The sequence below is a fragment of the Filicampus tigris genome, chromosome 13 (genome assembly GCF_054856515.1).
Source record: "Filicampus tigris isolate MCC_2025a chromosome 13, RoL_Ftig_1.0, whole genome shotgun sequence".
In the NCBI taxonomy this organism is placed as follows: Eukaryota; Metazoa; Chordata; class Actinopteri; order Syngnathiformes; family Syngnathidae; genus Filicampus; species Filicampus tigris.
The window spans coordinates 13,103,546-13,129,370 of NC_141229.1; the positions used below are offsets into that span (position 1 = coordinate 13,103,546).

Consider the following 25,825-nt stretch of genomic DNA (forward strand, 5'->3'; position numbering starts at 1 on the left):
AGTAGACGTGCCAAAAATTTTTTAATCCTAATTAAAAGAGGTAGACTCCCATGAATGAACGACATCATGCGAAAAAGTCCGTTAAAAAAAAAAATAAAATAAAATAAAATAAGAATCGACACGAACACTTATGTTGTATGGCCATCTTGCGGTCAAAACGCAGCTCCACAGCGTTATCTATCCCGTCTTGTGATTGGTTAGCAGGGAGCGACTTCGTTTAACGCGTAGACTCACGGGATATGTATGCTTTGGACGTTCTAATAACAGTTCGAATTTAATAGCGTACTACAACTCCCACAAGCCATGTTTAACCCGACATCACCATTGCTGTTGGCTCTGTCGAACATGCCCAAGCTGGATATTGATTGTGGTCAACACAAGAATACGAAATAATAATTGTATTTAATAAGGCCTTAAGAACGACAGTAATAAGTTATGTTAATCGCAGACGTGTTTATAGTTGTCTGGAAGGACCCGTTTTGTTGAACGACCGGATTTAAGCACGACCAAGCTAAGATAAGTACGCGATAAGTATGCTTCATAAACAGTGTGGCATATTCAGGGACAGTACTGACACACGTGTCCGTCAATCGAGAGAAATATTATGATGCTTGTACTTCCGTATCCCTATAGGGCAAATGATTAAATTGCATCATAAAAAATAGCTTTCACCTTGCTAGCTCCACATTTGAAATGGATCTTTTGTTCTAGCTTTCTAATGGAAAAGGTACAATGCTCCACACAGTACCAAAAAGCAGGAGACACATCAGTAAGACACAGAAAGACCTTCCAGGCATCCACCACTAAGTCTACCGACAAAAACCCCAACAATGATGGACATTTGACAGAGGATGACAGTCAGCAAACCAATGGGAGTTATAGAAAAAGACGAAGAAGCTCCTCCAGTGATGAGCCCACCAACACATTGTTGCTTCTCTTCGTGGCTGGACTGTCCTTCTCCACACGCCTCTACAAAATAAAAGAGCCTCCTCATGTGTGGTGAGTGTGCAAAACATCAATCCCTCCAGTTTCCACACTGCTTGTCCGAATTAGGGTCGTGAGTGAGATGGAGCCTGTCTTAGCTGAAAAAACATGAAAAACGTTTCTTTGTTATTTTCGGTGCTTAATGTTGTGGCTCTCTTCTGTTGTCTTTCAGCTGGGACGAGACACACTTCGGGAAAATGGGAAGCTACTACATCAACAGAACTTTCTTTTTTGACGTCCACCCACCTCTGGGGAAGGTGAAATAATAACTTTTTGTCTGAATTTCACTCAGGGATGGAAATATAATGATTATCGTTTTTTGGGGGGCTGTTTTCCAGATGCTGATTGGACTGAGTGGTTACATGAGTGGTTATGATGGCACGTTTCCATTCACGAAACCAGGAGATAAATATGAACATCACAACTACTGGGGGATGAGAGGGGTATGTTACTCACATCATTTGGGAATCATACCTTATAGGAGACATCGTGTGAAAAAATCATTTTCAATTACTTATATAATGCCCTTCTACCTTTCTTTAAAGTAGCAGTGAGGCTCATTTACATAATAACCCGCACCAAGTTTCTCCACCCATGACATGATCAGCTAGGCTGAGCGAAGATCAAGAGCTACTTTTAAGCAACTATACTCTCTGAAATGCTATTAGTGGAGGCTAGCGACCGACTGGCCCGCGAGTAGCGAAAATCTGACGGCGATTGAAATGCATTGGGGAAAACCAAATACCTGTGTTTATTTATTAATGATAAATAAACATAATGCTTATTATTTTCCTCCAGGTATGTGCTGGTTTAGGCTCCTTTCTCCCCATCTTTGCCTACCTCATCGTGCTGGAGCTTTCCCACTCTCAATCAGCCGCTCTCATCGCTGCTTGGCTGCTTATATTTGGTAGGTCTCTCAACTCCAAGTCACTTCAATGTAAATGATCATTCACTTCCTATTGTCCGCTTCTTCCTGACAGACACGGGCTGCATCACTGTTTCTCAGTACATCCTGTTGGACCCCATCCTCTTGTTCTTCATCATGGCAGCAGTGCTCAGTATGGTCAAGTTCAAGCAGCAAAAAGACAGGTTCCCAAGCTTTTGCCTAACATGTTTCCTTCAGCAGTTTTGCACGTAATCCAAACGGATCCAAATATACAAAAGAGTATTAGGGCCACACTAAAAAGGAAAATTGTGTCTGGGAAAAAGTTTTATGTTACATATTATATACATTACATTTCCTAGAAAAAAAATGAATATTTCATTGTTTGTGTAACTTGACAAGATGCAACAGTCTTTTAACCGTTTTATATTTGTATTGTTACTTTATGAGTGTAAACTTTTTTTAATGTAATACTATGACTTTATCCTCATAAAATTATGTTTTATTTTTCTGGTAAAATTACACTATTCAATATATAGTGAATTTATACTCTTAAAATTATGTGGGTTTTTTCTTATATATATCATTTTTTTTGTTTTAGTACCTAGAGTCTTCATTCGCATTAAAAAGTCTTATAGTATTCCAACTTTTTTCTTGTAGTATTTCAGTTTTATTTTCCTAAAGTCCTGACTTTTCCTGAAATATTACAACTTGATTGCCCTAAAATAGTAACTTTTTAAAATTATTTTTGTAGTATTATTCTTTATTGTCTTGAATCAGTTTTTTTGTAGTAATTTCACAACTTTATTCTCTGAAAATTACATTTTTCTTGCAATAGTCCATTTTTTCTTCTTGTAATATAGTGAATATATTCTCAATTTTTTTTTTCTTGTAACAACTTTACAAATTTAGTCTGAGAAAATCTACTTTGTAATAACGGTAAGTCTTTATTCTAATTCCAATTGTAATCTTGTAATATCCTTTCCTTGTAATTTTCAGAGTTTTATTATTATATTCTCATAGTATTTTTCTTTTCAGTGTTGCCCTAATGCTCCGTCTCAATATCTGTCAAAACAATGACACGAAATGTACATATTGGTCCATGCAACTAACACAGATTCATGTTGGCTTGTATGTTTTCCAGGCCTTTTTCTGCTCTCTGGTGGTTTTGGATTGTACTTACTGGTGTCAGTCTTGCTGGAGGTCTTGGGGTGAAGTTTGTGGGCCTTTTTGTTATCCTGCTGGTGGGACTGAACACGGTTTCAGACCTCTGGAGACTTTTAGGGGATCTGGACCTCTCACTGGTAATCAACTGCATGCAGTAAACTAAAGTGATGAAAGTGTCTGTCGGCTAGTGTAATGCGATGGTGTTTCCTGGCATTAGGTGGACGTCGCAAAGCACCTCCTAGCTCGGGTTGTGGCGCTCATCCTGCTTCCCGTCTTCCTCTATGTTACAATATTTGCAGTCCATTTTGTGGTGCTGAACAAAAGGTGAGTCTGAGTGTTGGATGCGGTTTGACGTCCCGCTTTCCATCCTTTGATTTATCATAGTTGCACTCTTTGTCAGTGGACCGGGAGATGGTTTCTTCAGTTCTGCCTTCCAGTCTCGTCTCATCGGGAACAACCTGCACAACGCATCAATGCCTGAGTGTAAGTGTGATGCAACATTTATTATTCGGGCCACGTGAGCTGACAGGTGTGTTATCTTAAAAAAGGAACTTAAAAGGATGACTGTGTTTAAAAACAAACTGCTGAATTTCAATTTTATGCTCCATGATACATTTGGCTTGTTTTGCCAATCCATCTGTAAGTGAAAAAAAAAAGTTTCTTCTAAATGTTTTGTAAAGAAAGAATTCCTTGTTTATGTGAGGAAACGTGTTGTTTATTTTGTGTAGACCTGGCGTATGGCTCCACCGTTACGTTGAAGAACCTTCGCATTGCTGGAGGCTACTTGCACTCTCACTGGCATTTGTACCCCGAGGGAGTTGGAGCTAAGCAGCAGCAGGTCAGGAGGACACAGGGAAACATTGTCATCATTTGTTAAGCAGTATAATACAGTAGCTCACAAAAGTGTATACTGTGTACACACTCTGGTATGAACCGAAGAATAGCAGTTAGCCTCACTAGGTTCGACTGTTCCGATCGCTGCTCGTCTTACAAGGGAAGCCAACTCAAACATATATTTTCCAAGAATATGTCTACGCAGGCCCACTAGTTGAATCTTGGCCCAGCTTCAGAAAACAGGTGAGCTGTGATTGGTTGTTACCAGAGCCCTGAGCAACTGTGAGGTTATTTTCAGTCAACAGAAGTGACAAAATGGCGGCCCTCGAGGTGGCTAGATTTGGCCACTTAACTCAGATTCTACAAAGGCAATATTAATCAGAATGCTTTGCATCAACTAGTGGGCCTGCATAAAACATTCTAGAAAAAAATATGCTTGGGTTGACTTTCACTTTAATATATCCGTAGAAACATGACCACAGGATTAGTGATGATGAACAGCTGCAGCAGCACAAAGTGGAATCTGCTGCTTTAAGACCTTTATTCATATCATAACACGCACCAACCAACATCATGACGCTGTGTAGTAACAATTGTTAAAGATTTTGGGGGTTTGTAAAAAAAGAAAAAGGTTTTAAAAGTTTTTTTTTTTCAAAATTTGTATTTTGGGGGAAAAATCAAGGGGCCACTCAGAGTGTGGTCAAGGACAGCATGCGGCGCGCAAGCCAGTTGCCTATCACTGCTGTACAGTATATACAGTATATACGGTCTCCATTTTTCCTCTCTAGGTTACAGCCTACCTGCACAAGGACTACAACAACTTGTGGTTGGTTCACAGGCACAACAATACAAACTGTAAGGAGACCATCCAATCTGTAACTTTTTATTTCAATCATAACACTCAGTTCATTTTTATTTATGTTGTAGCTCAGTCCCAGACCCCTGACCTGGTTCGCCATGGTGACATCATCAGATTGGAGCACAAAGAGTCAGTCCTTTAGATGGAAATTGCTTTGTATCAATTGCTTCAAACAAGTACGTAAATAAAACTTGTATTTGCTTTCCCTGGTTCCCTCAGAACAACTCGAAACCTTCACAGTCACCTCCATGAGGCCCCACTGACCAGGAAGCACTTCCAAGTCACGGGATATGGCATTGTGAGTAGATAATCTACAGAAAATATTCTCATCAAGAGCCTTTTAATTGAATTGTACATGCATTAAACTAGAACCTCCAAATCGGTAAACAATATGCTCCATCACGATCATTGATTTTCAAGTTCTAATTTCGAAATGACTGTCACCGTGCTAATAGCACGTTTTCACGCTATTATTATAGTTTATTTTGGAATACTGATTCACTACTCGGGAGTTCTCCTATTCACTGATGTTTTTCCATCAATTGCACAAAAGCTAACCTTTTTGCGAAACTCTCAAGATGATACACGAGGGTGCTAAGCCGTAATATGAAAGTTATACTTTGTCGCCATCTTGTGATAAGAGTGACCGATATGTTTTTTTTTTTTCATTCAGATATTGATACCGATTAATAGTAATCAAGGAGGCTGATAACTGATATTTGGTGCCTATATTAATCTAATTAAAATTTAATTAATGAATTGGTGTCAAAATGTAAAAAAAATAAAAGTAAAACTTCAACTCTTTGTTCAAATGCCATTAAACATGTTTGTTAAAACAACTTCAAATTTGCAACAGGTTCTTCTTTTAATTTTAGATGTATAGAAAATATACAGCTTTGTTTTAAAATTCTAACAAAACGTGCAGAGAGCTCCTTGGATCACCAGCAAGTTAAATGGAAACCTAAATGAGTAAAGAGTTCCCTTAAGTTTTCAACAGAAAATAAAGTTGTCGAAAATTTCGATTTAATTGAAATGTTAAACATTCCCTTATTTTTGTTTTGAATTCAAACAATGACAAAACGTGCAGGGAATTCCCAGTGTCAGCTATGTCTGTTATAAAGGTTATACTGTAGTGAAAATATAAATGAATAGATGGTTTTCTTAAATTAATCCCAATTTTATATTGATCTCGTCTTCCTTCAGATATTTAAATTTTTAAACATCATGTGGCATCTTGGTGCAAGGGTAACTATTACGTTGAAGTGAGAGGAGGTGCTTCTCTAAGGCAGGCTAAAAGCCCTGTTAAATACAAAAGTACTGCTCTGCTGCCATCTTGTGGTACTGTATTCATAGGCAATTATAAACTTTTTGGGTAGGTGTCAATTACTGTTTATTTTTTATTTATTTATTTATTTAATTCGCGACAGGGCTCAATCCTGTATCCCACATCTTATTTTCAATCTCTATGGTGTCTCATTTTATCACTTATATTCTTCTGAGCATCCAAACTTAAGTTCCTTTCGTCTGACCTTACTGTGCTCCGGCACAGCAACAATTCCATCCTAGTATGTCTGAAGTAACCAATTGCATTCGGGACCTGTCTGTCCTTAGAATCATACTGGTGACAGCAATGACCTTTGGCAAGTGGAGGTGTGCGGAGGTCGAAAAGGTGACCCAGTGAAAGTGCTACGCAGCAAAGTTCGCTTTCTGCACAAAGCAATCGGTTGTGTGCTTTTCTCCTCTGGGAAAACCCTCCCCAAGTGGTAAGGATCAGCTCATTTGCTGGGACCGTCGAGTACATCCACTTTGGGAAAGCTGACCGCATGTTTGTGTTCAGGGGTTGGGAACAAGTGGAGGTCACCTGTAGTCCTTACTTGAAAGAGACTCCCAGCTCTCAGTGGAACATTGAAGATCATATCAATGCCAAATGTATGAGCCTCTTTTCCATTTCGTCTTTCTTTTTCAAATCGAGCATTTACCATTGTTTTTTCCTCATCTGCTCTCGTGTTCTTAATAGTGCCCAACATCAGTCTGTCAGTGCTGAAACCTAATTTCCTTGAGATCCTAATGGAGTCTCACATTGTGATGATACGAGTAAGTGAAAAAAAAAGGAAGTTGCTAACCTGTAGTTCTCTGTAAATGTAATGAGCCTTTTGTTTTTTTTTTTGTTTTTTAGGGTAACAGTGGTTTGAAGCCCAAAGACAATGAGATGAACTCCAAACCTTGGCACTGGCCCATCAACTACCAGGTGAGCTGTGGTGAAATTGAGTGTGGCTTGCATAAGCAATTTCAAGTAAACGGTGCTTGTCTCTCGTGAAGGGACTGAGATTCTCAGGAGTGAATGAAACAGAGTATCGTGTGTACTTACTTGGCAACCCTGTGAGTATTCAGCTGCCTTGTATCATTTCATCCATTGTGGATTAGGCTTCATCAGTACACATTACTATGCTTGTGGTCAAACTTCTTTTTAGGTGGTCTGGTGGCTTAATCTGGCGAGTTTGGGGTTATATCTGATTCTGGTAGCAGTCACTTCAGTTGCTTTCCAAAGAGGCATCTCAGTGAGCCAAAGGAGAAGAGGTAGGATTGATTTGTGAGGAGTACTCTTGAACTCTTGAACTGCTTTTGCACACTTGGTTTATACACCTTGGGAATATGACAGTCTGATTTTAGACCTGGAATGGGTAGAAACTCAGCCCTATGGTGGACATTAGTGTAGCTCACCCAAATACATTACATGTACATACTGTTTATATACATGTATTGAGGGGAACTGTGTTTTGATTATGCCTTGAGTGACAGTGGTCCTATTGTACCTCTAATTCTGTGCAAATTCTGATGTCAGATGAAATTGCTCATTTTCTGGCTTTCAGATCATTGTTTTGTGCTCATGAGGGGAGGAGGCCTCCTTTTCCTTGGCTGGCTCTTACACTACGTACCTTTCTACACCATGGGCCGGGTCCTCTACTACCATCACTACTTCCCTGCAATGCTCTTCAGCAGCATGCTGACAGGTAGCACGAACCATTACAGTATGACGGCTCATTGTGCTCGAGAGGATACAAACATGGAGCAATGTTTGCTGATCACAGGAATCACGTTGGATTTCCTGTTGAATATGGCCGACCTTCTGCTCCTTCCACCATATTGCGGCTGGCTGCAGAGAGTTGGGAAGATGTTACTTCTGGGAATTGTTCTTTACAGGTGAGACCAAGTATATTTTCACGTTGCACTGTTTGTGCTCAAGGGCCACATTTGGTCTTTAAAATGGACGTATGGGCCACGTCATTCTTTGATGAGGTAATTAATTTATTAATGAATTTATTAATTAAGTTACAATTTGCATGTAAAAATAGTTTATTCAAATAATAAAAGAATTCATTTTTAGATTTTATTTATAACTGTACATATTATTGTATTAAAAGAAAAAATATTCTATTTAATGATTTGCCAATTGTTTAATAAAATGATTTTTAAAATGTTAAACGTATCTGTAAAATTATAGTTTTTCATTTTATTTACAATTCATCAGATGATTTTTTATTTGTATTGATTAAGTTAAATGAATAAAAAATAAAATGCTTAAAAATGAATAACTACATGTAAAAGGGTTTATTTGACCAATAAAATGTCATGTTTAATTGTATAATTTATTTCAAATTCTTTTAAAATAAAACATTGTTAAATGTATGTATGTATGTTTGATTTCTTCATCAATATTTTTTTATTAAAATAAATGAATCCAAAATAGATTAAAATGAATCAATACATTTCAATTTACCAATTTTGGGGAAAAACTGATAAATGAATTCAACAAATATTACAGTCATTGATAAAAATTATTGGTGGTCCGGATTCAAGAATGGTGAGGCCTTATGTGGTTTGTCGGCCATACTTTTCCCTCCCCTGCTTATAACCCGAATAATAATTTTCATGTATCCTGAGTAATGACAGGTAGTCTTTCTCTTTGCCAGTTTCTACCTGTTCCACCCGCTAGCCTATGGCATGACGGGGCCGATGGCACACGAGCCGGGCAGCTCAATGGCCGGACTGAAGTGGATGGAGTCCTGGGAGTTCTAACTACTTTTCAGTGAACATGACACCAAAGTTAGAAAATGAACCATTTTGACCAGCAGTTTGGAAAATGGATGGATGGGTGGATGGACTTCAACGAAGTGGTCTTTTAGTTTACAGTCTTACAGTGTTAATGAAAATGTTTTGTCACAGTACTGTACCTGGTCATGGTTTATTTGAGTTTACTGTTTTAAAATGGAGGACTTGAGGCCACACGTAATCAGCGCCAATCTATCGCGCATTGCGCCATAGTTGTACTGGATGTTATAAGAATGATCATAAGTGCCTCAACAAGAAAACGTGACAAGAATGTTTTTGGGTAGTCAGTCGGAGACCATTTATTTTTAATGATATTTTCATCTGAGTTTTAGTGATCTAGCTTTATATGCTTTTTGCGCATACATTACAGTCCATGTTAATAAACTATGACATTCATTTTGCCTGTGTGTTCCAGTCCTGCAATTACCATTTTCTCAAAAGTGTGGCAGTTGAGTTATACCCTATTTCAGATGACTTTGAGCCAGACCTAGGGTACACCCTGGACTGGTGTCTAGCCAGTCACAGGACCTACGCAAACAACCGTTTCACACTCCCATTTATGACTGGATGTTTGAGAGTCTGGTGAATCACAGTCACCTCTGAGCTTACAGTCCCTCCTACTGTTTGGTAGAACCCTAGAGTCAGATAAGGAGAATTACAGCCTGAACGTTACATAGAAAACGCCTGCTGCTATTGGTTGACTTCAGTCACGTGCTCATTTCGAAGATGGCGTCTCCAAATGGAGGTAAATTCTAATTCTTTACCGAGACGTTCTGTGTCTATGTTCGTATTTCGATATTGTTTCGGCCCATAACTCATCCTCGACCTCCCCCAAACGTTATAACGGGTAAAAGTCTACATGTTCGTTGTGTATCCGTATCACCTTTTTGCACAAACGCTTCCAATGGACTTGGGTGTTTGTGTTTGTCGAATGTACGTTCAGCAGCAACAGTGGACATTTGACACACGCAAACAGCTAAATGTGCTTGTTGCTTAGCTGCTAATAATTACGTCTATACCAGTGACAGACTGAGGTCAAATAAGTCAGTTACATTATCGTTTACCAGCGTGTGTACAAGAAATCCACGTAATTGTTCGGGTTGATGACATTGGACCTTAACGAGATGTGTTAGTGTTACGTTCTTGTGTGAATGCTGAAAGCATCAACACATGTCGTCACCCTCCTAAAATAATGGTCGATGTCATTTTTCCAGAATAAATGAAAAACTGGGCCAAATTCTGTTTAGATTATATTTATTAATAATTTCATTTCAAGGGTAGATATGAATGATCTGTTAACTAGGGATGTCGCCGATTTTAGCAGAGTCAAAGCAGAAAGCAAAACGGTTTTTTTTTGGTTCAAAATATGACTACGGCCATTATTTTAAGAGGCTGACGATATGGTATTCCTCTTCTGTATTAGATTTATTATTATTATTATTATTATTATTTGTGGTACACTAATAACGCACTTTGATGCTACAATTAAAATGTATTTTTTTGTTTTGTTTTTTGCTTTCTTGCATAATCTGCATTTACCACAATTAAGAAACAGTCTGCTTAAACTAATACCACTCAAACAATTAAATGCTTCTGACTTTTTAATGGGCACAACATACCGGTCGCGGTGCAGGGTTGAAAAAACATTTGAACCCCCAAGATGATGACTTCTCTAAAAGCTAAACAGAGTCTGGAGTCAGTCAATCTGGAGTGCGGTCAATTTGATTTGGAGGACTTAGTTAAAGCTGTCTTGCCATATACAAAACACACACCCGTTTTGATTTGTCTATACATTAGAAACATCTGCCTGAGGTGAACCATGTCGCGTACATAAAAGCTCAGAAGTTAATTTGCATGAAGCTAGAAATGTTCAAGCCTTGATGTTCACCAGTCCATGGTAAAACAAATTGTTGATAAAAGGAGAAATTTCAGCATGGTTACTGTGTCTTCTTACTGCTGTTATTTAGCGTATACTAAATGATGCCTTCATGATTTATTAAAATTCATTCAAATAGCAAACCATTTTCTTTTCTTGATAGCTGAAGATTTTGAAAACTCTTTGCTCAGTTATGAGAAGCTGGACAGAGCGTCGCCCGACCTTTGGCCTGAGCAGTGTAAGGCCCAATTTTCTTTTCTCTTCTTTTCCGTTGTCTTGCATCCGTTTAGTTGCTTGTTTTCAATAAAGTCCTTCTTTTTGCAGTGCCCGGAGTTGTTGAATTTGCTGCGTCCTGTAAAAATGTGAGTTTAATCTCTCTTTATCTCCTCAGCTCATTTGACAGGTTATTCTAATCAAATGGTTGTTTTTAACTCCGCAGCCCATCACAAATTCACCGCCCAAGTGGATGGCTGAGCTTGAGAGCGAGGACATCGAGATGTTAAAAGGTAATACACTGAATACAGAAAAGTGAAAGAGAAAATAGTGGTAGCATTGGGATTCTTGAAACGGCGAAACTGTTCATGCCATCAATGTCTGTATTTTTTTAGGCAGTTTTGGTAACAGTGTTAAACAGGGACATTGAAACAGTTCAAATAATTGTTTGCTGTGCCCGTCACATTTGCACAGGTTCCCCACCTATCGAAACAGTGGAGATCACACATACAAAATACTTTTAAAAAAATTTATATATATATATATATATATATATATATATATATATATGTATATATATATATATATATATATACACATCAAAAAGGAATGTTGTAAATCATAAACAATACATTTTTCATTTTTATGAAAACATTGGTTAAGGATTAATTATCCATTTATTAATGACAGACAGGCTATTAATACAGTTTGAAAAGATCTGTCATTCATAATTTGATATACCAGTATATATACATGCTATATAATTGTCATGAGGATATTCTTGGCCCAAGTCAAAATTGAGAAAAACATAATCTCTGCATGGGAAATGAACAGTATGTAAGGATTAAATGTTTTTTTGTTTTGTTTTTTCTTGCAGAGTTGGGTAGTTTGACAACAGCAAATCTCATGGAGAAGGTCAAAGGCCTTCAGAACCTTGGTTACCAGCTGGGTTTAGAAGAATGTAAGTACCACTAACAAACACTGAAGTTGAATCTTTTCTGTTAAACTTGAGTTCAAAGACTATACACGGAAGTTCTCATTTGGCCACTAGATGGCGGCTGTTTCCTTTAAATTGCAAAAAGTTAAGCACAGTATGATCCTTTGGTACAAATGTGTATTTGCAATGAGCTCACTCAAGCAAGTTGAGCGTCAAAATCACAGATTTAGGTCAATCTTGTTACAGCGGGAAAGGTTAGTAACACAGGCACGACTATGGGTGCTGATAATAAAACAAGTGCTGGGTGCATGTGATGCATGCAAAATTTAGTTTTTAATCCTTTCCCCTTTTACTACCTCCATTGTCATAATCCCACTGGAGTGTGGATTAGAGAGCTATAGCTAAGTGCTCAAATTTTCCCAAGAGAAAATGGCTGTTTATTTTTACCGTGAAATAACGCATGCTTTGAGGCTGGTGACAGATTCTTGTAGAGTGGATGTAAAATGTCTACACATCCCTGTTGAAATACCAGTTTGAAACCAAGGTGAATCATTTCAAAACTTTTTCCACCATTGTGACCTCCTCCTTACCCGTACAACTCGATTGAAAGTTGTTTTTAATCTCTTTAAAATAAACAACTAAAATAATGTGGTTGCCCTAGTGTGCACAACCACTTATAACTGAGATGTGGATGTGTTTGGAATCAAATCGAATTCAAACTAATGTGAAATGGGAGTCAGCATACACCTACTAACGTTAAAGTGCCTCTGATTAAACCTAAAAGCTCAGCAGTTCTCGTCGACAAGGAGATGAATGGCCAAAATAAAATCAGGTTTGAGCTGTCAATCAACAAATACATTTCCTGGCAAATAGCAAACATTTGCGAATAGCTTTCCCCAATTGTTTAGAATTGCCTATATTACGCGTATACCCCAAATAGATGCTGCTCTTCCTGAAGTTCGTAATCCATACACTCAAGGAAGACTTTGTCCATACAATGTGCTTATCTGGCATCGTACCTGCACTCTTGCGAAAGTTTGCTTCTACTGCCTGCCTTGTCGCCATTTTGTGCTCCTTTATGTACTGTACGGTATTCTCACTCAAGCCAAAATGGTGGGTTGCTGTGACCATTTTTTTTCTTCCTTTGAGTATATGGAAGTGGTTTACCTTCTCCTAGAGTGTCATAACCTTCTTGGGCTTGGGCTGTTTGCCAGAAGCCTCCGAAGGAGCAAAAAGTTTGGGCGGTTTATAAAGATGGTAGTCTCTCAGTCGAGATAACTTATCTGGCATCGTACATGATTCATTGACACCATTTCTGCTTTCAGGGCTATGGCATCTTCTAATGGGTTTTAGAAAGAGTACCAAAAACAGGAGTGGGTGAAATTTTAAGGATAGGTTCTACAGAAAAACCCCCCACAAAAACAGTTTAATTTGTGAGCGTGAATATTTTTTACAATTAAAAATGTATTGTTCTGCTTATTATCACATCAATGAATCACATATTCGTGTAAAAATCCTTTTCCATTATTTAACCACAAGATGTGCATACAAGGTGCAGGAATTATTATTGTCCATTTGGGGTCTGCCTACTTACGTTCCACTCTATATAATATCTTTGACTTTGAATGTATGTGGCTTTAAAAGTGGGGCCTGGCCTCGTGAGTGATGTGGGAGTCACTGTGAGTCAGTGAATGAGAGTGTAGAAGTGGCCGTTGTTCGCTCAGTTTTTTGTGTGAATGTCCTCTTTATGTGTTTATTTTGTCGTTTGTTCACTAAAGTGATTGAAAATGCAATTAGGCGGGTCTTGCCTATCCTTGACCACCTGTTGGGGGCTTTACAATTTATTCTAACTAGCAGTGTTAGACTACAGTATATTATATTAGCTAACATTATAGATGTACTGTCGTGGTATGTTAAAAGCATATAAAAACAAAGGAACTGAAGACATTTAAAAACAAAGTATAGAAATGAAAAAATAAAACTCACTAAAATTACTCAAAATTTACAGTGCACGAAAAAGGTTTTCAAATATTGATTTGAAAAATGCTTCAAAAGACCTCGGTCATAGATTGGGGGTGCAGCATGGTTTTCAAATTTCTTTTTACTTGAAAGCATTCACACTTGGGCCTGACTTCCCTTTGTTGGCAGCTTATTCAGATTGTGTGAGGCAGCATTTAGTGGTTATGCTGCCTCATGATGTTTGCTTTGAACTCTGGGTTACACTAATTGACCCGAGTCTGCATACCTCAGAGACCTACTGGGTTAATATTCCATTATGGATGGATTTCTTTCATGTACAGTATTATCATGTCATGTCATATCATGTACATTCATGGATATATAGACCATTAGAAGAACTTTATTGGGTATTCCACTGCTGACTGGTAGCCAGTGTAAAGCCATCCGAACTAGAGTAATGGTATAGCAGACAACTTGGAGTAAATTGTTTTTTTTTTGTTTTTGTTTTTTTAAGTGTCAAATGATCCCAAACTTGCAAAGCGCAGCGTGACTCTACAGTAGCATTAGTCAGTGTGTAAAATTGATCACTGAGAAGCTTCAAGGAGGAGATTTTGCTTCAAGCTTTTAATGTAATTAAATGATTCGATGAATAGTTTCAGCCCTAGTTGACAAACTGCAAATGCGCGATAACCAGTATTGAATAGCAGTCAAGGAAAACTTGTGGATAGTTGCTAGTTGTCTTTTGTCATGACGTCACATATGATTGTGTTATCGGAGGCATATTTACTGTGAAGAACTGAAATGGGTTAAGTACGAAGCTAAGGATAATGTGGATTGTGCATCTTTGTTTACTACTACTCCGACTAACCTGGAGGAGCAAGTAATCTAGTTGGTATGGTACAGGTGGCAGATTGCGAGATTTGCAATCCTGTCATGTAGCCGTTGACGGGACACAATGATGGTTATTATTGCTGTCGGAGCTGCCCTGTAATGGGGGGGCCTGTTTAAGCCTCTCTGGTTTAATTTTCTCCTTTTCCTGGCTGTCAAGGGAGAGCTTGTAAATCTCAGCTACTTTTTCATCACGTTTGCGGTCTTGCTCAAGACCCGTAAACGAGACTCGGTCGAGGGCGAGGGGACAGGATTTACTGCCCCTCCCCCATGGGCATGTGGACCATTAAAAAGGAGGCTGCTTAATGGGCAGGACACAATCAAGTGTTGAAAACTCACCCAGCCTCCTGCAGTAAGAAAGACAACCTGAGCCGGTCTTTAATAAAACCTAAAAAACATTTTTTTTTTAAAAACGTGTTGATTTTCTTCCCTGTACCCCATGTTAATTCATCAGCATGCATGCACTGGGAGGATGTAGCACATCCATATCCCATCCGCCCACTTCCACCAGTGCCTCCAACAATGGCTACGTGACGCTGGCCTAGTCTATTCCCATTGGGGCTTGACGCGTGCCTCTTCCTCGGGCCCAGCTGTTACTCCTCCCCGTGATGAATGCCTCTGTCGCGGGCCGTTGAGTGTGTGCAGCGGGCCCCGCGTCTCCGGGGAAAGGCCAGTGCTCTGGTAAGTGCTGTTATTGGAGGTAATTGAAAGCCGAGTGTTCCTTTGGGAGGTTCTGAAGGGCCCCTGCTTCTGATTTTGCCGACGGCGAGGGTGGTAGTCTATCTTGCTCGTGTGCTCGAGGCCGCTGCCGAACACTTGCACCGGTAAACACGCTTTTAATTAAACGCATCCAGTAGGCTCAGCTCTGCTTATTAACCGGCATTAACTTTCATTTGCGTCAAGTTTCACACTTTCTATTCTAGGCTGTCGTGTCTCTCGTGTCTTCAGTATCATCCCCAAAGAATATTAACAGACTCACCTGTTGACTGCTTTCAGCCAACCAGTAAATGGACTTGCAGGCACATTTTGAGTTAGTCTAAGGAATTGGCAAAGCAGCTGTCTAGAAGCATGCCAGAATTAGGGCTGTGCAATTAATCGAAATTCAATTACTGTTATTACACTCCACGATTACAAAATTGGCATAATCGTAAAAAACTATTAATATACATTTATATCCAATGCAAAAAAAATTTTTACACAAGTAAATCATACTTGGATTTATACATTTGCACCTTTTTTTTATTACATTATTGTTATTATATCTAAATTTGATCAATTTTGTTTGGTCCAAAAGGAGCTTACTTAAATTTACGTCTTTATATTTTTATGCTTAAACATGTGTCTTGTTTTTTACCCCAAAAATAAATGATCGTTTTAAATAATCATGATTTCAATTATTACAAAAAAATAATGATTAAGATTTTTTTCATGATAAAGTAGCTATAGCCAGGATGCAAAAATTCTTTCAGATTTTCCGTGACATGTCCCGTTTGTCAAAATAATCAGACGGGCAGTGTGAGGCACTGAGGAACTTCAAGAGCAGGGACTGTGGGCTCAGTCATGATATTTATCCAAAGTTAATATATTTTTATAAATAGTTAGTCTGGGTCAAATTGTTGTGTTCATTTGAATTAAATACAAAAAATGAAAATCATCAAAAAAGAAAATATAATAACATAATAAAAAAATATAACGGAAACAATAGAATGAAATATATAAAAAATAGTTCCCACAGACAGACTCAATTTGTGTGCTATCCACATGAATAAATAAATGCCACAGGACCCGCTCCAAATATGGTTTATGGTTTTTATGACCAAATGGTGCCAGAACTAACCTCACCCATTTCTACCGCATAAAGAAATCAATTATTACATTGTTTTTTTTTAATTCTGACATTGTGCAGATTCCACATACTTTGAACTCTTAGGAACCTTTACCTGACCTCCTTTGTCATCCAACTATGCTTGATTTCATGTTTAGAAAGTGGATACCAGACCAACTCTGAATTGTTAATCGATCAAAGTAAAATCCGAGTAGCCGACAGGAGAACCCGTCGTTCGCGCTCCCCGTCTCGATGCCACCCTGTGCAGTCCCGCGCCGACCCCTGTTGCTTCCGTTTATGTGAAGGTGAGCCTGAAGGTCACCCTGCCCTGACAGTTCCTAATGGCCCCGCTTTCGGCACCTCCTCCGCCGCACCCCCAGGATCAATCTCCAGCCTATTAGAAGCGGGCCGTCGTTGAATATGATTGCATTCACTCGGCCCAACTGGCACTAATGTGCCGCCATCAATCCATCAGGGCGGACTGACCAAAGGACGGGCGGTTATGAAGTGCCTGTGCTGACAGCCGCTGAATGAGGATACCCTTCTTCGCCCTCTTCCTCCTCCTCTTTACCACTTCTAATGCGCTGGGCTCATCTTTTCACCCCGAGCCAATTTCTTCACCGGCTCAATGCAATAAATGGCTGTGTGGGTTGCTACAGAATCTGGATTCTCTTATTTTCTCTTTTTTTTTTTTTTTTTTTTTTGTAGCATTGCACTTTAAAATCACCAGGACTGCTGTTTGATTTCAACTCTAGTGGCCCGTTGTTGCAAAAATAATTTGGCAAACATTTTCCAACCTAATGACCCGAATGTGTGGAGCAGGTTGCGGCTGTGTCTGCAGCAGCCTGTTTGTACCCTAGACAGTATCAGTGTTGGCGCTGTGTGAAAGAGGCACGGCTTCATGAACACACACACACACACACACACACACACACACGGCTCCTCATCTCTGCCTGCCTGCCTGCCTCCTCGCTGAGCAGATCGGAAATGACACCTCATTTCCATAAAGGCATTAGGAATTCATTGAATTTTCCTTCCCAGCTAATCACAGTCCGGGTGTAAAACCTTTTAGGCTTTTTAATGAATGATTCTTGACTGATTGCCTATTAATAAGGACACCTCTCGAACAGGCATAGTAGGGGCCGGGGGCTGGAAGGTGTAGGTGTGTTTGTTTTGGTGTGTGTACGCGTGATGTGAAAATGCACCGAGGAGGAGTAGCCTCCCCCCCCCGCCCGCCCCGACCGGGACATAAAGAGGAACCAGTGGCTCCCTTGGGAAATCACAGCTCGTGTCTGCATCTTAAATATCCCTGTGAAGTATCAATAAGTGGGTAATTGAATTTTGAACACAAACATGAGCGTCAGGTGTATGCGTCGCTAGGCGGAGGGTGGAGGGGGCCTGAACGTGTGTGAATGTTTCCATGCTTGTGTGTTTCATCTGCTCTGTGTCTCCCCTGTTCCCCCTGGGAGGAGGGCGACAAAAGTGGATGTTAAACCCATTAAATAAAGCTTACGGGGCCGTAATAGCTGAGCAGCACTTGGAGACGGGCAGCGAGGGTCAGATAAGTCCTCTTAGCTCTTAATGAAAGTGAATCAGGGGCAGACGGGGCCGGGGTCCAGGACTCCTGTTAACCCAGGTGGTCATCTGTCTTTGGGGCTAACAGGGGTCCTGCATCTCACTGGGAGCGTGCCGTCCACAGAGGTGAACGCTGGCTGTGCGGTGGCGGAGTGATGATTACTCTCATTTCATACGCAGGGGAATTGCGGTCAGGGGAGGGGGCTGGGGGGGGGGGCATTGTGACAATGACACCCAGATCAATCACCATAAATGCGCCGAAGTAAGATGTTCCACTGCAGCATTTCCTTTTCATTTACATTCCAAACACTTGATTTATTCCAAATGGAAATGATTTAATGATACAGCGCACGTAGAATACATTTCACTTGTGACACTGAATTTCTTTTAGGTGTGGAACTCCAACCAGGTCTTTTTAATTTAGAAAAAAAGCCACCATTTTAAAAAGCAGCAGAACACATTCATCTGTTTGCACATATACTTTAATCTTCTTAGCGACTATGTATTCAGGAGTAAGCTTGACTTCTATAGAAGATTATAACAGTCTGGAGGCAGCATACAAATAGTCAGCCCCCACTTTAGTGATGACCCTTCCAAGCTCTCTTTGCAACTAAGCGAATGCTGTGTTTTAACCCCTATCGAGAAAATGACACACACAGAAAACTGAATTTTAGGCGCTGAAATGCCGTTTGCGGCCATAAAAAAACAAACCGCTGCCAAAGCCAAACCAAAGGTTGTAGATGCATATTTGCACGTGCTGCATAAATCGACGTCCTGAAGCTGAAAATGACACTAATTTTATTGTACAATTAAATCCTATCAAGATAACGCCACTCATAGCCACCTGAAGGCTTTGAAAGCTATAAATCAACAAATGGTTTCTGGACCGAGGGCTTTAGATCCATATTTGGACGTAGGCCGGTCCCCTAAGTGGCTCCAGATGCTATAAAAAAAACAACAACTTTCAACACTTTTTCCCCAGCTGACCTCCAGGCCATTCGCCCGACAAATGTGCCCGCGCAAGGTGCGCTTTTAGCGGATAGCCCAGCCGAGGAGTCGGCTGGAGCTCCGCACTTTGAATCGCGGCTACCAAATTCAAACCAAGATGATGCACATTTCCACATCTAGCATTTAAACTAGTGGGGCTGCGTAGAACACTTTCTTTTAAATACGTTTTTGGGGTTGACTTCCCCTTTAAAACGTCATCATGCATGTCAACGTACAAGAATTCAGTTTATCCAAAATCCAAACTTTTTTTTGTGTGTCCACCACTGCAAAGGAGTAACTGTGTGGTGACAACCACAAATGGAGCTTACTGCAACATAGAAAATAAGTTTGCACGTCTTGGCTGCTGAGTACAATATGGCGAAAGCTATAATAAGTTAATGAAAAAAAGATCATAGTTAACTCATTCACTGCCATTGACGTATTTATTTGTCTTTTCACAGTCCAGCCATTCAATCCCAGGAATTTATTTATATATTTTTTTTCAAAAATGTTCAAAAGTTGGGGTAAAAGAGGGCCTGAAAATGTCTGGCAGTGAATTAATTTTAATGGTGAGTACGTAATAATACAAGGTTGACTCACCTCTACACGTTACAGTTAAGAATGTTAATGTTGTCTAAATCATTGCCTGTACAGTAAAAACGGTTTTGTCATGTGACAGTTTGACCGAAAGCGATTTGACATTGTCAGTTATTTTAAGTGTCCCGGAATGGATTGTGTTCCACTTTGGAGGTTTATTTGTAGCAGGAAATGATAACAAATTGCGTCAAGGCATTACATGCTGGAATGTCAGTAATTGCATACAGTCGACAGTTCCCCGATGGACGCACACACCAGTTAAGTGATAATGAGATGGCGCCAAATCAGCAGGGCAAGGAACAAGCCCTGGCAATCCATAAGGTGTCATTTAGTATGGATGGCAGTGGTAACAAGATGCTGATTAACTTAGTACAAAATTAGTAATTGACCTTTCTAATCAACTAAACAAATCTCTAAGTTCCCCTAATCAGTATTGATCTCGCCTGTTGTATGACAAAGCGCGTATGCGTGTGTGTTGAGTGCTTACGTTTTAGAGGCGAGGGATAGTGATTGGAGTTTGTTCATCTAGCGGCCCCGCCGCATTGCCCTTTCTTTTTGCATCATTTGTTTTTGAGCCGTTGTATGCTAAAAGAAAAAAATTGCCAGAAAAAAATGAAAGCTGACCTAATTCAACTCTTTCTGTCGACGTCTGTGCTATTAAAATCGAATCTACAAGGCAACGTTGAACTGAATACTGATATTGACATTTTCGCAAGTAGTTTTTGTGCGTGAAAAAAAATCTGATTGCCTCTCCGTCACAATTACAGACCATTGCTCATTTGCAGCTATTGATATGACAGCACCATGGTTTACAGGCAACATAAAGCTGTTTTCCTATGACAAATATTATTCGATAGTTCGTCGGAGTTTCTCAACAGGCTGCACATGAAAACTTAAAGTGCTGATTTATGCAGTGAGCTGTAATTAATGAGACTCTCGGTGGTGTTGCGGGGCCTCGAGAGGCGTGGCACGTTCAGCCCGGGCTCATCAGAAGATGAAGAAAAGAGGAGAGGAGAGAGAGATCACGACATCATCAATGAAATCTAAAAATTAACTACTGCAGACAGTCCTCAAGGATAACTGCTTCTAATAACAAAGTGCGGGTTTGGGGTCATCCCAGTGTAATTGCGTTTGACCATTTTGATGACTGTTTAAAAATCAGACGCATGAAATGCGCCCCGGCTGTTTAGGGCGATGGGAAGAGATGGCAAAGTGTAAAATGAATTTGTGCCATTTGAATTAGCATCATCTTTAAACTAATGGCCGACACCTCAAGGTGACGTGGCGCCAGCAAGCGCCATTATAATTCCATACTGGGCGCCTCATCAGAATTACCAACTGGGTCCAGCTTTTTCATTAGCCGCCATGTGCCGGAGGGGAGGGGTCTTTTTTCGCAGCAGTCTCTTGCAGGCATTATGAAGGTGGATGACATTCTGCTTAATGCCGTTTTGTAATCAGTACTCACTGATGCCCCGTACATTTATATTGTGTGATGTGCAAAATGAAGTCACGGAGGTAATTCCAGCTCGCTAGCTCATAAAAGCAGCAGCGGAGCCAAGAGCTTCTTCTCATCTTCAACAAAGAGTGATTACAGTACCTGGATGGTGCCTCTCCGGGTTCTGCGATGATACGAGGAAAGTCACTGAGGTCTATGTAGGTCCACGAGGGCCTTAGCAATGATTGGGTGCCCACAAAAGACAACGCACAAATAGGGACAATTGTGGTATTGGTCCCAAGTGATACACTTCTGAAAACATGCACTCTTGAAATATGACCTCTGTACATTCAGTGTGTTCGGTAATTGGGACAAAGGCCTGAACCCAGGAAACCAATGCCCCTTTTCCATTTAGCACGTTCTCTCTCACCTGTTCTGTGCATTTATTATATTTAGTAAGTAAACATGATACCTTTTGCCCTGTGTCTCAACTTTTGGCGTATCGTGATTTGTTCTAAGAAATTATGGAATGAATAATGCGTCCATCGTTTCTATTAAACACAATAGCGACCAGGAGCATAAAGTAATTTCATCACGTTGTAGTAGGAAATGGAACGAAAGGTTAAAAAGTGACAATTATCCAGTACAGTCCACAAACTGCCAAAGTGAATATTCCATGTTGACCATCCAACATTTTGTCTCCCAAGTGCTAACATTTTACAAACTACCAGAGTGCTGTAGTTGCTTTGAGGGTTAGGGCAACAAAGTTTTCTTCACATATAGATTGGTACTTGACTTAGGAGTTTAACTTTCTGTGACCAAGCTTGTAGTTGAATTTACTTTCATTTCAAATCAATTTTACCCTTCAAAATGAATTTAAATGTCATTAATACTTATACATTCCAGTCTCCCTCAAAAACACCATTTGTTTTTATTACATGTTTTGAAAAAAATAATAGCTCTGTATTTTATTCAAATATGAAAGACTGGTTTAATAAAATGTGTGTTTTGATAAGCAAAAAGTCACAAGAGGCATGGCTTTAGTGAACGATCAGGACCTGAAATCGGGGTGGCCCTTCAAGGCCTGTTGGTCTGCGTGTGGGCATCTGGCCGTGAGTGTTGGCCAACAGCGCCTCCTTGCACTCGTAAAACTGATGGGTTAAAAGTAACCCAAATTGGGTGAAATAGCTCACCCAGCACTGGGTCCAAAAGAGACCGAGCCAATGCTTTTATTTATACACAGCGCATTGGGTTGAGAATTTGACCCAGCATGTTGGTCAAAATCTTGACCCAACAACGGGTAAAAACAACCCATGCTGTTGGGTTAAAGCTACCAAGAAATTAGTTACCAGATTATCGGTGTAGATGTGGTTAAAAATAATACTTACCTTATTTTCCGGACTATAAGCCGCTACATTTTTCCTAGGTTTTGAGCCGTGGCTTATATAAAGTAGAGTGGTGGACGTTAACTGACGAACTGGAGTGCATCGGACAGTGAAATGAAGATAAGTGCTTTATTTTCTCTTGGTTTTGTTCCGTTTTAATCAGCAAAGTTGCTGCCGTGTTAAAAGGCACTGTTAGGAAAGAATCTGTTCACATTTGAACATCTGTTCATACATGTACATTTACAGTTCTAAATTTTTTTGTAAATGCTGTAAATATCTCATTTTCCATCATAGTTAGGTGTGCCTTATATAAAGGTGCGGCTTATGTCTCTTTTTTTTTTTCATTATTATTATTTTTTTAAAGAGTAGGTACATCTTATATGAAGGTGCGGCTTATAGTCCGAAAAATACTGTATTTTACCACCCTTATTTTTGGGGGGATGTTTGATGCTTTTTACCATTCGGTCAATGGCTAGAAGTACATTGGCGACTGTGGCTTTCCTTCTTTGTCATCTCACTCTAACGGCAATGTCACTGAAGCACGCTCATTGTACAAAAATTGTTGCTCACCGCACAAAGCGGAAATTTGACCTAACAATGGATCGTAACAGGAAAACAATAAGTTGGAGTGCGGGTCAGTCAAGGTACTACTGTATTCATTTGAGCTCTATTTTAAGATAACCTTCATGACATCGATTTTCCTTTTTCCTAATAAGAGTTTCCAGTTTTCCTTCAACCAAAACCGTACACAATTCTGGTAGGAACAGACTCCGGCCAGGTATGAGCATGTGCAGTGTTGTCCGATGCAATGATATCTCGCACCTGGTCATGCTCCTTAATGACATGATAAAATGAATTGAGACATTTCGCCTCTCAGTATTCTGCTCTTCTTACCTTGATGCTTTGCATACGCACATATTGTTCATGCACATGCACATTGCAGCGCTTGTGCAATCAAGCGAGTCACGAGGCTCCTCTCTTTTTTTTATGTTGTTTACCGTGTTGTGAGGGAACAGATGTTTGTGTAAATTATCTTCCCAGTGTGACACTGCTCGTATTAAATTCATGCTTTGCATCACTAATGGCGCGGCTCAAGAATGGATGGAGCTGCAGGCTAATGTTGATCACAGATTGTCTGAAGTAGCTTGGTGCAAACTTGTCTTGATGTGGATGTTGTTGTTTTTTTTCCCTCACACCTTTAATTTAGTTTTCTTGTTTTGTTTTGTTTTCCAGCCAGAGAAATGACCAGAGGGAAGTTCCTTAACATCTTGGAGAGGCAGAAGAAGTGACATCAAAAGACTTTTTAATAGTTCCCTCCCATACTCCTGCAAGATGAATTCAACAACTGCTTAACTATTTCCTCGAAATATTTTTAAAAAGTAGTAAGAAAAAAAATGCATTTTTAATGTAGAAAAACAGTAGTAAGAAAAGATGGGTCGCTAATGCAGAAAACCTTTCTCTGGCTGTGGTCTGAGAACCTGTTGTCCTCTCATATTCTATTTTTATTTACTTTGCACTTAAGTTCAGGGTCAATCCTTCTTTATTTATACTCATTTCCATGTTAACGACGAATTAAATGTTTCTGCTTATTTTGGTATGAAATAACTTTCAAGTCATTCGAATTCCACAAAACCTGAGTTTGAAAGCGAATGTTTAATTAGGACAATAACTTGGTGCGGACAACCAAGGAAGAAGCGTCTCACTGTGCCGCCAGTGCAGTGCTTTTCCTTTAATGAGCTTTGGAAGCAGGGTCCCTTATACACAAAACATTGCGCAAAAATAATATTGCTCATTGTCGTCACCTTTAATCAGAGTTGACATAATTACTAGGACCATTTCTCTTCTAATTAGCACACTTCAGCATTGTCGGAGCGAGCGGTCAGGCAAAAAGAGAATCAGACAGGCATGCCGAATGGGACACAAAAAGAAGTTGGTCGGCCATAATTAGGTAAGACAATGCCTCTGACTGTTCCCGGCTGGAGATGTCGCTCGCTCTCTGGCCGCTCGCTGCCAACAAGTTACACTTCTCCCGGGCCTCTAATAAGCCCCCAGTCGTCTTTCCGATTCACACGGACAGAGGCCGCCTCTGCTTCGGTGACTTCACCTCCCGCACCCGCCCAGGTCACCCATCTGAACAACACAGATCATTTGTACAATTTAGCAGGCCATAGAGAGATGCTGTGTCTCAGTGTAGTAGCCCAATGGACTGAACTACTCCACAATTTTTTTTTTACATCAGTTTCGCGTTAGTGTATGCAAGATATGTCAGAATTTTTCCAAGACTGGTGTCATAAAAGACAGATTAAAAAAACTTAAGTTTTCCCCTTCACTGTGGACCAGATGATCAACCAGCATGTCTACAAAGAGATCCTGTGGCATTTCCTTCGTTCAGCATGCAAGACGAGGCGAGAGTTGGCAGGACAGCTCGTGACTACTTCACGATGACAATGTACTGAGCATCTGACAGTTCCTGGCCGAGAAGAACCTCGCCATCCTGGAGCAACCACTTTACTCACCTGACCTGTTTTTTCCTTTTTTACAAATTCAAGCAGGTCATCAAGGGGACCTGATTTGAAGACGTGTTGATGGGGAGGATCCTCACTCCCCCACTGTAACCCCACTTGAAGTACAATCCGATGAGATGATATTTGGGGATTGTGTTGGGAATGTTCAACTTGTGCAGACTTTTTAGTAGCCAGTCTTACCTGAGTTTTAACCCATCAAGTCACAACTGGATTGTGCAATGTGGGCAATGACAGATTCCCTCATGAGAGCATTGATCACAAGGAATAAAAAAATGTGATTGTGATAAGCACTGCATGAAGGTCCCCAGTTTTGATTGACAGGTCTGAACAACCTCGTTGTTATGATCGGTTTTACAGTTCTCTCCACAAAAGAAAACGGTTCACTTGGTCTGGATTTGGTCTCAGGACACTTAATTTACTGCTAATCTTTTAGACCTGGTAGTTTAGGTTTAAGGCTAACTTTTGGAAAGAAAACCAAAAATAATCCATTCACAGCCTCAAATAACACTGGTCAAAAAAAAATTTGGAGATGCAAGTAAATTTATCTGCCCTTTTTTTTTATATTTTTCTATTAACACATCAGGTTTTCATCATTTAATATGTAATACACCGGTAGTAATTTACTAATATTTAGGAATTAAGAGTTAGGTTCAGGAACAGGTGTATTTTTTTTCTTCCGAAAAGTCAGTTATAAACTGCAATGCATGGTAAAGTAAAAAAGGAAAGTCATTTTTAAAATCAGCCTCAAAAATACATGTATGTACACATAAAGGCATTTCTGATTAA

The 25,825-nt window shown here is 39.8% G+C and overlaps 2 protein-coding genes across 3 annotated transcripts; both read left to right on the forward strand.

The window, feature by feature from the left end:
- Nucleotides 1–306: 306 nt before the first annotated feature.
- pomt2 (protein-O-mannosyltransferase 2) lies at nt 307–9,233 on the forward strand. The gene is made up of 22 exons (XM_086050107.1): nt 307–520; nt 712–999; nt 1,157–1,241; nt 1,323–1,427; nt 1,783–1,891; nt 1,965–2,073; nt 3,012–3,171; nt 3,252–3,358; nt 3,435–3,517; nt 3,763–3,872; nt 4,657–4,723; nt 4,796–4,856; nt 4,947–5,025; nt 6,339–6,490; nt 6,565–6,656; nt 6,745–6,821; nt 6,904–6,975; nt 7,047–7,106; nt 7,199–7,304; nt 7,598–7,738; nt 7,817–7,928; nt 8,699–9,233. The coding sequence occupies exons 2-22, from the start codon at nt 719–721 to the stop codon at nt 8,802–8,804; spliced, it is 2,274 nt and encodes a 757-aa protein (XP_085906233.1). The 5' UTR covers nt 307–520; nt 712–718; the 3' UTR covers nt 8,805–9,233.
- A 132-nt stretch (nt 9,234–9,365) lies between these two features.
- lin52 (lin-52 DREAM MuvB core complex component) lies at nt 9,366–25,334 on the forward strand. 2 transcript variants are annotated; one of them, XR_015089383.1, is made up of 7 exons: nt 9,366–9,582; nt 10,877–10,951; nt 11,038–11,075; nt 11,153–11,219; nt 11,804–11,887; nt 23,748–24,963; nt 25,067–25,334. XR_015089383.1 is itself a non-coding variant. In XM_086050108.1 (6 exons), exons 1-6 carry the CDS (start codon nt 9,564–9,566, stop codon nt 23,801–23,803), a joined length of 339 nt encoding a protein of 112 aa, XP_085906234.1. In that variant the 5' UTR covers nt 9,366–9,563; the 3' UTR covers nt 23,804–25,334. The 2 variants fall into 2 exon arrangements, 1 of the variants encoding a protein (XP_085906234.1); XM_086050108.1 differs by having other exon boundaries at nt 23,748–25,334.
- Nucleotides 25,335–25,825: the final 491 nt, after the last annotated feature.

Bases quoted from the DNA above. Each gene is read 5' to 3' on its own strand.
- pomt2 (XM_086050107.1), top strand. From the start codon at position 719: ATGGAAAAGGTACAATGCTCCACACAGTACCAAAAAGCAGGAGACACA. The intron at 3,359-3,434 runs GTGAGTCTGAGT...ACTCTTTGTCAG, and splicing joins TTTGTGGTGCTGAACAAAAG to TGGACCGGGAGATGGTTTCT. The intron at 5,026-6,338 runs GTGAGTAGATAA...GTCTGTCCTTAG, and splicing joins AAGTCACGGGATATGGCATT to AATCATACTGGTGACAGCAA.
- lin52 (XM_086050108.1), top strand. The intron at 11,076-11,152 runs GTGAGTTTAATC...TTAACTCCGCAG, and splicing joins TTGCTGCGTCCTGTAAAAAT to CCCATCACAAATTCACCGCC. The intron at 11,888-23,747 runs GTAAGTACCACT...TTTGTTTTCCAG, and splicing joins CCAGCTGGGTTTAGAAGAAT to CCAGAGAAATGACCAGAGGG.